An 11495-nucleotide genomic window follows, 5' to 3' on the forward strand; every position below is an offset into this window, starting at 1 on the left:
TACTCAGAGTCGGAAATAAGTTCCATGAGACTCAGCAGCACGTACTCAGGGAGTAAATGAGAAGAGGGCTGCGCTTTTAAACAGTGCTAGACTTTGTGCTTTTACTCGGAAGTAAGCCTCATTTAATTAGGGTTGCCAAGTCCAATTCAAGAAATGTCTGGGGACTTTGGGGGCGGAGCCAAGAGACTTTGGGGGCGGAGCCAGGAGACTTTGGGGGTGGAGCCAGGAGCAAAGTTGTGACAAGCGTAATTGGTCTCCAAAGGGAATTCTGGCCATCAGATTTAAAGGGACAGCACACCCTTTAAATGCTTTCCCTCGACTGGAAATAATGAAGGATAGGAGCACCTTCTTTGGGGACTCATAGAATTGGACTCCTTAGTCCAATCTTTTTGAAACTTGGAAGCTATTTTGAAGAGAGGCACCAGATGCAATGCTGTAAATTTGGTGCCTCTGCCTCAAAAAACAGCACCCCCCCCCAGCCCCAGATACATGCAGATCAATTCTCCATTATACTCTATGAGAATTGGTCTCCATTGGTTGGCCAACGGTAGCTCTCCAGATGTCTTTTGCCTGCACCTCCCATCAGCCCCAGCCAGCATGGCCAATGGCTGGGGCTGATGGGAGTTGTAGGCCAAAAACATCTGGAGCGCTACCGTTGACCACCCCTGCATGGTAGGGAATAACGGAGTGCCCAGCAGACATTTCCCTCCCCCCTCTGCTTTCGGATGACCCTGAAGCAGGGGGAGGGCCTCCAAACCGGGATCCCCTGCCCCCATCTGGGGATTGGTAACCCTACATTTAATTCAATAAGAGGCTTTCTCCTCCAAGCCAGTGCATAGGATTGCAGCCTCCCTCTGTTGTGAAGTATGGATTCTCTGATAAGGAGTGACCTTTTGGACTTTGACCAATTGTGTTGTATGCTCAAAAGCCTAGGGACGCTTGAATGGACCTCCAGCTTTTCTGTCACACTGCTAGGCAACCAGGGCGGGTGTTCGGCTATCTGGCACCCTAGGGAAATCACCCACTAGCGCCCCCTCCCATTGTTAAAATATGTATATAGGGAAAATGAAGCGTGCCAAACTTGAAACTTTTCACATTTTTAATTTACCGAATTTTTAATTTTAATTAAAAAAAATGCGATAAGTTATTTAAAAACGGGGTGAGAAGAAGCGCTTGCCGGCTACGCCAGGAAGGAGGATGGCAGGATAGGATGAGGTGGGAGACCAAGTCGCACATCGGAGAGGTGGGGGGGGGGGTGGCTTGGCTTTGTTGAGGGCAGCTTGGTGGTGGGAGAGGACAAAGTGACCGTGGTCAGGTTCCAGAGTTATGTGTCAGGGAGGGCAGGGGGCACCCAGTGGTGCCCGCTAGGCCTGGTGGCACCCTAGGTAACTGTCTTCTTCGCCTACTTCCATGCACCGGCCCTGTAGGCAACTCTCCCCCAGAGCCCAGGCTAAGAGGGTTGCTTTTTTTAAACTCAGTCCCAGGGACTAAAAGTCGTTTCCTTGCAGCCACGTCTTATCTCTTCAAGAAACTCGAACACACCTCTTTTTCTTTTTCGGTTTGCAGTGCAAATGTTATATATCAATGTGGCATTTTGCAATAAGGCTGGGTTAAAATGTAATCCTGTCTATCCAAATGGTTAGGGGTGGGTGGGGCTGCAGCAGCCATCTCCTTTCCTTAAAGGAGATCCTGAGCATTTAACACAGGGATGGGGAAGTTGCAACCCATAATAAAGACTCAGGGTGCCAGCCAGGTTGCCTTGGGCCATGGAACAGGGATAAGACTCTCAGATCCAAGTTGGAAAACTCCTGGAACTTTGGGGCTGAAGCCTGAGGAGGACAGCGGAAGATGCCAGCCTCCACGTGGGATCTGGGGATCCCCCGGAATTACAGCCTACAGATATCAGTTCCAACATGAGCCGGAGTTAGGGTTGGCAAGTCCAATTCAAGAAATATCTGGGGACTTTGGGGGGTGGAGCCAAGATCAAGGCTGTGACAAGCAGAATTGAACTCCGAAGGGAGTTCTGGCCGTCACATTTAAAGGGACCGCACACCTTTTAAATGTCTTCCCTCCACTGGAAATCATGAAGGATAAGGGCACCTTCTTTGCGGGCTCATGGAATTGGACCCCCTGGTCCAATCTTTTTGAAACTTGGAGGGTGTTTCGAGGAGAGACACCAGATGCTATGCTGCAAATTTGGTGCCTCCGCCTCATAAAACAACCCCCTCTCAGAGCCGCAGATACCCACAGATCAATTCTCCATTATACCCTATGGCAGGGGTGGCCAACGGTAGCTCTCCAGATTTTTTTTTGCCTACAACTCCCATCAGCCCCAGCCAGCATGACCAATGGCTGGGGCTGATGGGAGTTGTAGGTGAAAAGTATCTGGAGAGCTACCGTTGGCTACCCCTGCCCTATGGGAATCGGTCTCCATAGGAAATAATGGAGTGCCCTGCAGACACTTCCCTCCCCCTCCCCTGCTTTCTGATGACCCTGAAGTGGGGGGAGGGCCTCTAAACCGGGGGATCCCCTGCCCCCACCTCGGGATTGACAACCCTAGCCAGAGTTCATGAATCTAAAAGCAGTGTGTGGATTCATAAAAGCTCATGTTGAGATAAGCACTCTTTAAGGTGCCATGAGATATTTTTTCTTGAACCATTTTTTGCTCAGTCACTTATAGACTGCTAGAAGTACCCCGGAGAGCACTGAGGTCTGGTTCCCAGAATTTATTAACAATCCCTGGGCCAAGAGAAGTTAGGCTGAAGGCCACCAGGGAGCAGGCCTTCTCGGTGATAGCCCCTCGTTGGTGGAACGACCTTCCAGAGATGGTGCGAGCCCTGCGGGACCTGAACCAATTCCGCAGGGCTTGCAAAACATTTCTTTTTCAGTTGGCATTTGAGACAGAACCTGATTAACTAACGAACAGACGCTTAGCCATCTTATGTACATCAGGATTACATCATTTTAGCACCTATTTTTATATGTTTTATCTATTTTAATTAATTTATTTGTAATTGATATTTAACTGTTATGTTTTATGTGAATCATGGGACTCCTATGTCTGTTATACTGTTTAATGTGAATCATGGGACTCCCATGTCTGTTAGCCGCTCTGAGCCCGCCTGGCGGGGAGGGCGGGATATAAAAATAAACTATTATTATTATTATTAGAAGTAGAAGGGGCCCTAGAGGCCAGCTAGTCCAACCTGCCACTCAGTACAGAATATCCAGAATCAGAACACCCCTGACAGCCTCTCCCTAAAGACCCCCAAGCTACGGAAAACCAACACTGTCTTAGGTCAGTGGTTCCATTGTCAAAGTGCTCTGAGTTAGGAAAGGTATCTTAACTGGGTCTCAAAAGATCGTATGGCCGGTGCTTTTTTTTGAGCAGGAACTAGCTTATCGCCTAGGGGGTGTGGCATAATATGCAAATAAGTTCCTGCTGAAACAATGGTTATGTCAGGGGGTGTGGCCTAATATGTAAACAAGTTCTTTGATGGACTTTTTCTGCAAAAAAGCCATGCACATGCCCAAAACTTTGTTGGTCTCTCAGGTGCTACTGAACCAGAGTCTAGTCATGTTCAGACAAAATCCTGTAAAACTCAAAGCCCCTTAGAACTACACTTGCCCTTTGACCTCTTTTGTGTGCCATCCCTTTATGTATCTGCAGAGCAGCCCCGTGGCGCAGAGTGGTAAAGCTGCAGTACTGCAATCCGAGCTCTCTGCTCACGACCGGAGTTCGATCCTGGCGAAAGCTGGGTTCAGGTAGCCGGCTCAAGGTTGACTCAGCCTTCCATCCTTCCGAGGTCGGTCAAATGAGTCCCCGGCTTGCTGGGGGGGAAAGCGTAAATGACTGGGGAAGGCAAGGGCAAACCACCCCGTCAAAAAGTCTGCCGTGAAAACGTCGTGATACGACGTCACCCCAGAGTGGGAAACGACTGGTGCTTGCACAGGGCACAACAGAAAAGAAGCCGTGTTGGATCAGGCCAATGGCCCATCCAGTCCAACACTCTGTGACACACAGTGGCCAAAACCCAGGTGCCATCAGGAGATCCACCAGCGGGGCCAGAACTCCAGAAGTCCTCCCACTGTTGTCCCCCAAGCACCAAGCATCCCAGCCCCAGACAGAGTGCTCCATCTATACCTTGTGACTAAGAGCCACCTTTTGGTTTTTTCTTTTCCAGATAAACACACCCAGATCTTTCCCCTTGTCCTCACAGGACGTCCTTCTGAGGCTTCCAGTGGCCAACAAGGCTCTGCATCTCACAAGCACAACCCCAGAAAAGCTGGTTCGTCTGTAAGGTGTCACCGGACTCATCTGATCTTCTTAAGGGACTCCAGATGAGCTGCGACCATGTCATGAAGGGTGGAAGAAATCTCATGACTTGAATAGGAATATCACAGGAACATCTTGTCAGATCTCGGTAGCTCTGAGACCACCAAGCAGAGCCCGGAAGGTTTTGTACCTTCAAAGGGCATTCTCATCTCCAGTTACAGCAGCTTACCCGAACAGTCAAATGCTTCGCATTTGTGTCTGTCCGCCCCCCGCCCCCCCCCCCCCCAACCAAGATTTCCCCACTCGACCGCCCAAGAACTCTGAGAAGGCCCCACACCCAACTACAGTTCCCAGCAGGCCTTGAATTCAGCAGGAGCTCTCCTTCGAGGGTTCCCCCTCCTCCTCCCCACCTACCTTGTCCATTGAATAGTAGGTACAGCTGCATAACAATCCCTGGATTAGGAGAGCAGGCAGCCAGCCAGCCACCAGGGGCTTTGCCACACCCCCAGCAGCCCTCGTTAACCCCTGGAGAAGCCCGTGACACCCTTTCTCCACTTCTTGTGTGATTTTGGGTGGTGGGTGGCTTGCTGGCCTTTTGACTATGGGGGGGGGGGGGAGTGCAGCCAAGGAGAGCCCCAGGTGAGTGAGGCCTGCTTGGGCTGACTGGATCTCTAGACAGCCCAAACGGGCCTCGCTCGCCTGGGGCTCTCCTTTGTCATGTTGGGTTGCTGTTGGCTGGTGGGGGGTGGCATATGCTAATGAGTTATGTTAATGAGCTCCACCACCTATTTTTCTACAAAATGATCCCTGGTTCCCAGAGACGTATGGGAGACATTTGATCATAAAACCCTTCCCGAATCCAGTGTGAATGTACCCGGTCATGAGACAGACCTCCTCGTGCCAAAACTTCATACAATTCACATTCTTTTATTCTTTATACTTTTATTTTCATTAATGCGTGTTACTAACAAAATATGTTTTATTTTATTTTTTTAAAAAAAGAAACAACCTGAATTAAGTTGCAGCCAAATATTTAGCTCTCCACCTGTGTTTCTTTCCAACCACTCCCTCAGTCCTGGTTCCAGTTCCACTACTGAAAAAATAATTGTAAAAATGTCCTTGATATTTTCCCCTTCTCCTCATGCCTCCACGTCTATGCCTACTCAGGTCCCATCCTAGCCTGAAAAACTGCCACATCTGCTGGAAGGGGGAAGGCTGGAAGAAGAGTACAAGGTCACAGAGGGTTTGCATATCCTTTTAAAATGTGTACACAAAATGGCTGCCACGGGAGAGGAAGCCAGCCACAAAATGGCTGCCACAGTTAACCTGCAGTCACACGGTGAAGATCCTTGTGCTGCGGCGGCTGCCAAAGCAGTACTTTTAAAAATCTGCACAGCCAATCAAATCTCCAATGGTTAGGGGGTGGAATTCTAGCCGGAGCTCCTTTGCATATTAGGCCACACACCCCTGATGTAGCCAATCCTCCAAGAGCTTACAAGGCTCTTTTTTGTAAGCTCTTGGAGGATTGGCTACCCCAGGGGGTGTGGCCTAAGATGCAAAGGAGCTCCTGCTAGAATTCCACCCCTGCCAATGCCTAATGAGCAAGTCCCACCTGGCTACTTTATAAAAACACATGGTAGTTGCCATGCCCTCCCCCCGGCCTCTGGCAGGGGATGGTGAGGTAGAATTGCCAGATGCAAGCTGGGAAACTCCGGGAGATTTGGGGGTGGAGCCTGGGGAAGGCAGAGAGCTCAGTGGAGCATCCATTGTCTCCAGGGAAACTGATCTCTGTAGCCTGCAGATGAACTGGAATTCCAGGTGATCCCCAGGCCCCACCTGGAGGCTGGCATCCCTAGCACTCACAGGCACCATATAGGACAGGGGTGGCCAGCGGTAGCTCGCCAGATGTTTTTTTGCCTACAACTCCCATCAGCCCCAGCCATTGGCCATGCTGGCTGGGGCTGATGGGAGGTGTAGGCAAAAAACATCTGGAGAGTTACCGTTGGCCACCCCGATATAGGAGACACCTGGCTTAGAATGGAGGGTTTAGGGTTGCCAAGTCCAATTCAAGAAATATCTGGGGAGTTTGTGGGTGGAGCCAGGAAACATTTGGGGGGGCGGAGCCAGGAGACATTGGGGGTGGACAATGCCAGGAGCAAGGGTGTGACAAGCAGAATTGAACTCCAAAGGGAGTTCTGGCCACCGCACTGAAAGGGACCGCACACCTTTTCAATGCCTTCCTTCCGATGGAAAGAGTGAAGGATAGGGGCACCTTCTTTGGGGGCTCATAGAATTGAACCCCTTGGTCCAATCTTTTTGAAACTTGGAAGGTGTTTTGGGGAGAGGCACGGGATGCTATGCTGCAAATGGGGTGCCTCTATCTCAAACAACAGCCCCCCCCGCCATACCCGCAGATCAATTATCCATTCTACCCTATGGGAATTATTCTCCAAAGGGAATAATGGAGTGCCCAGCAGATATTTCCCCCCCACCCCGCTTTCTGATGACCTTGAGGCGGGGAGAGGGCCTCCAAACCGGGGGATCCCCTGCCCGTACCTGGGGATTGGCAACCCCCGGAGGATGAAATCCACCAGTTGGCATCCATTGACAGGAATGTAATAGAAGGACTGACAAAGGAGGAAAAATGAGTAGGCTCACAACGCTGAGAAACCTTGGCTTCTCCGCCAAAACTGGGGCTTCAGCATATCAGCAGAGTGCCCCATAATAGACCCATGTGGCAAGTTTGTGGGGGGGGGGGTGGGAGAAGTGCATCCTTTAACTAATTCTTCCAGTAACTCACAGCTTTGTTTTGTGTGTAGGCTCAAAAAATCGCCTGTCGCGTTCCTCCATCTCACGAGAGCTTGCGAGCGGTTGGCTGAGATGCTGTGATGTCATGGAATGTTCACAACCATTTAGAGCACAAAGATAGGAGGTGCTAGACGGGCTGCAGTTAGGACAACCATTTATCCTCTGAATCCTAACGGCTGATGACTGCATCACAGTTAAATGCACTGGGATTTTTGCTGGATACAGTACATAATTATTACATTCAATTTCTGGTTAAGAAGATACATAGGGAGGCACTACGCAGCTATAGGAGCTGGGTGGGCCTATACTCCATTCCGATCTGACAGACTTAGCAACGGCTCTAGAAGTTGTGAATTTCTACCAGCTAGTCAGTTGAGCTAGACGATAAAACTGGAAAGCCAGTTCTGGGATTTGGTTAAGACCATTCTGCCTCCTTTGAAGACCTTGACTGGATAACGGATCTCCCCTCTATCGGCATCGCTGCTAAGTAAAAAAGGCAACTGGTTCTACGTTTGCACGCCCTAAGAGGGGGGCCACGAGTGATTCAGAAAGGAAAGGCTTGTATTAGAGGGAGAAAGAGTCTGGGAAAGATTTTTTTAAAAAAATCACTCACTCAAACAGAGAGACCCCAGAAGCAGACGACGGCAGGAACGAAAGAGAGGTAACACTACAAAGGACAGAACAAGATGGAAGAACAACTGAGCTGCAGAAAGGCAGTAAAGCGGCTGTTCGCTAGGGATGCCAACTCCAGCTTGGGAAGTTCACAGAGATTGGGGGGGGGCAGAGTTTGGGGAGGGGAGAGAGCCCAGCAGTCAGGTTAGGCCACAGAGTCCACCCTCCAAAGCTGCCGTGTCCTTCAGAAAGAGCAATCTCTGTTCTCTGGAGTTCAGTGGTAATTCTGGGAGAACTCCAGGCCTCTCCTTGAGGCTGGTAACCCTAGCTCTAGCTAAGAAACAGCGTATCTGGCTCGGGGTACCTAGGTAGCAAGATGGCCGCCTCACGGCCCAGGAAACAAGATGGCGGACACCTGAGGGCCACAGAGGCAGAGTCGGCAAGAGGTGGGGAAGGGGAATTTCTGTAAACAAACCTCCCTATCACCTCCTCCCTTTCCCCACGGGAGATGAAAGGGGTTGTGTCTTTGGTCAGATTTCTTTTTTTCCACCCTCAAAGTCCCTTACATCTTCTTTATGCGGTCCTCTTGGGCCTCCAGTTCCTTCATCACCTCCTTGGGCAGATCTTCGTTCACTTGCTCTGTCAGATATTGCCTCACCTCCCGCGCTTCTTGTTGCCAGAACTCCTTGGGCAAGGAGAACAACTCTCGATGGTCCACTTTCTTCAGCCCTGTCAGGTCTAGGGCGCCATCTTTCGGGATGTACCCGATGGGCGTTTCTTGGGTGCTCGCCTCTCCGTCGACACGCCGGCAGATCCAGTCCAGGACACGAGAGTTCTCTCCAAAACCCGGCCATAAGAAGTTCCCCTCAGCATCCTTCCGGAACCAGTTGACGTGGAAGATCTTGGGAAGCCGGACGCCTTGGCGCCCTTCCATGCTCAACCAGTGGGCCAGGTAGCGGCCAAAGTTGTAACCGAAGAAAGGGCGCATGGCAAAGGGGTCGTGCATGATGACCTTGCCTGTATACAGGGGGAGAGAGGAGACCAGTGAAGAGAGAGATGGATCCAGGCCTCATTTTGGACCTCACAGGGACAGGCCTCGGAATTTTATTATGCTCTTTCTTTATTACTCCGCCTCTCCCCAAATACTCACTTCTGGACTCCATTGTTCAAACCTCCTGTGAGACTTTTGCTGAACTCTAAGATTTGGCCAACTTTCTAATATTTCCCCCCACAAAAAAGGGAAATAACCAAAACATATAAAGCAGACAGATGGAAATCTTCCTTGTGCCCAGGGGGGGAATTCTAGCAGGAGCTCCTTTGCATAGTAGGCCACACACCCCTGATGTAGCCAACCCTCCAAGAGCTTAGAAAAAAGAGCCTTGTAAGCTCTTAGAGGAGTGGCTACATCAGAGGGGTGTGGCCTAATATGCAAAAGAGCTCCTGCTAGAAGCTCTTGGAGTGGCTACATCAGAGGGGTGTGACCTAATATGCAAAGGAGCTCCTACTAAAAGCTCTTGGAGGAGTGGCTACATCAGGGGTGTGTGGCGTAATATGCAAAAGAGCTCCTGCTAGAAGCTCTTGGAGGAGTGGCTACATCAGAGGGGTGTGGCCTAATATGCAAAGGAGCTCCTGCTAAAAGCTCTTGGAGGAGTGGCTACATAAGGGGTGTGTGGCCTAATATGCAAAAGAGCTCCTGCTAGAAGCTCTTGGAGGAGTGGCTAAATTAGAGGGGTGTGGCCCAATATGCAAATGAGCCCCTGCTAGAAGCTCTTGGAGGAGTGGCTAAATCAGAGGGGTGTGGCCTAATATGCAAAAGAGCTCCTGCTAGAAGCTCTTGGAGGAGTGGCTAAATCAGAAAGGTGTGGCCTAATACGCAAATGAGCTCCTGCTAGAAGCTCTTGGAGGAGTGGCTACATCAGGGGTGTGTGGCCTAATATGCAAAGGCACTGCTGCTAGAATTCCACCCCTGCTCGTGCCACTGTGGCCACAGAAGGAGAAAGTGATTTAAAACATATGATGGGAGTAAGGTTTTGTTATGACAGTTTATTATGACAGTTATAATTGCCCTTTGATGGGGAAAGCTGGGGAACATGAGCTATTCATGAGAACAGCAGGAGTTACTGAAGTGATGCTGAGCTGATATAATTTAGTCCCCTTTTCGGTGTACCAGGGGTGGGTGGCATATGCAAACGAGTTGCGCTAATGAGCTCTGGCACCTCCTTTTCTACAAAACGACCCCCTGATCCATACCTTTGTGTTCAGCTGCCGCCGTAGACTCTGACCTCATGGCGCTGCCCACAAAGACTCCGTGGCGCCAATTGAAGGCCTCGTACACCAAGGGGACCCCTGCGGGGGGAAACAACGCAGGGAGATGCATGGAGTTATAGAATATAACGTGTGCAAAGGTGCCATCGAGTCATAGCGGACTTATAGCGACCCCAGAATGGGGCTTTCAAGGCAAGCAAGAAGTAGTCTGAAACGACCTTCCTCTGCAGAGTCTTCCTTGGTGGTCCCCCATCCAGGTACTGACCCTGCTCGGCTTCAGAGATCTGACGAGAGCATATTATAGCAGCCCCTCCTTGGGATATGCAAGAAAGTTACCCCCTGGATGCGTACCAGTCCACAGCGTGTTAGCAACTGGGCCGTGAGTTGTATAATTATTTCATTATATATCACAATGTGAGCAGCAGAAGAAGATGACGACATTGGATTTATATCCTGCCCTCCACTCCAAATCTCAGAGTTTCAGAGCAGTTTACACTCTTCTTTATCTTCCTCCCTCACAACAGACACCCTGTGAGGTAGGTGGGGCTGAGAGAGTTCTCCCAGAAGCTGCCCTTTCAACGACAACCTCTGCCAGAGCCATGGCTGATCCAAGGCCAATCCAGCAAGTGCAAGTGGAGGAGTGGGGAATCAAACCCAGTTCTCCCAGATAAGAGTCCACACACTTAACCACTTAGCAAGAGCTCTGGCGGATCCAAGGCCAATCCAGCAGCTGCAAGTGGAGGAGTGGGGAATCAAACCTGGTTCTCCCAGATAAGAGTCCCCGCACTTAACCACTTAGCAAGAGCTATGGTGGATCCAAGGCCATTCCAGCAGGTGCAAGTGGAGGAGTGGGGAATCAAACCCAGTTCTTCCAGATAAGAGTCCATGCACTTAACCACTTAGCAAGAGCTATGGCTGACCCAAGGTCATTCCAGCAGGTGCAAGTGGAGGAGTGGGGAATCAAACTCGGTTCTTCCAGATAAGAGTCCATGCACTTAACCACTTAGCAAGAGCTCTGGCTGACCCAAGGCCATTCCAGCAGGCACAAGTGGAGGTGTGGGGAAACAAACCCGGTTCTCCCAGATAAGAGTCCGTGCACTTAACCACTTAGCAAGAGCTATGGCTGACCCAAGGCCATTCCAGCAGGTGCAAGTGGAGGAGTGGGGAAACAAACCCGGTTCTCCCAGATAAGAGTCCGCGCACTTCACTACCACACCAAACTAACAGAAATAAAGTGCACAATTGTATCATCCCGAAACCATCTCCCCCCACCCACGCCCCGGAAAAATTGTCTTCCACAAAACCGGTCCCTGGTGCCAAAAAGGTTGGGGACCGCTGCGCTACAGCCAACAGAAGCTGGGAGGAGCGGCAAAAGTTCTTACCCACAGGTCTCCTGCCCCCAAAGATGAGGGCATCGATCGGGACGCCCTGAGGGGATTCCCAGTCCGGATCCATAATCGGACACTGACGGGCCGGAGCACAGAACCGGGAGTTGGGATGGGCGGCAGCCTCCTTGTCCCCTGCAGAGGGAAAG

The 11495-nt window shown here is 50.6% G+C and overlaps 1 protein-coding gene across 1 annotated transcript in view; it reads right to left on the reverse strand.

Moving 5' to 3' along the window:
• Positions 1 to 5201: 5201 nt before the first annotated feature.
• Positions 5202 to 11495, reverse strand: part of PCK2 (phosphoenolpyruvate carboxykinase 2, mitochondrial) — a 53709-nt gene continuing 47415 nt past the window's right edge. The window contains exons 8-10 of the mRNA XM_060255358.1: positions 11344 to 11481; positions 9947 to 10042; positions 5202 to 8713 (exon numbers count right to left, since the gene is read on the reverse strand). Coding sequence (XP_060111341.1) covers positions 8259 to 8713; positions 9947 to 10042; positions 11344 to 11481 — 689 coding nt within the window. The 3' untranslated portion in view covers positions 5202 to 8258. The remainder of the gene's footprint in view (positions 8714 to 9946; positions 10043 to 11343; positions 11482 to 11495) is intronic.

The sequence above is a fragment of the Heteronotia binoei genome, chromosome 15, assembly GCF_032191835.1.
Source record: "Heteronotia binoei isolate CCM8104 ecotype False Entrance Well chromosome 15, APGP_CSIRO_Hbin_v1, whole genome shotgun sequence".
Classification (NCBI taxonomy): domain Eukaryota; kingdom Metazoa; phylum Chordata; class Lepidosauria; order Squamata; family Gekkonidae; genus Heteronotia; species Heteronotia binoei.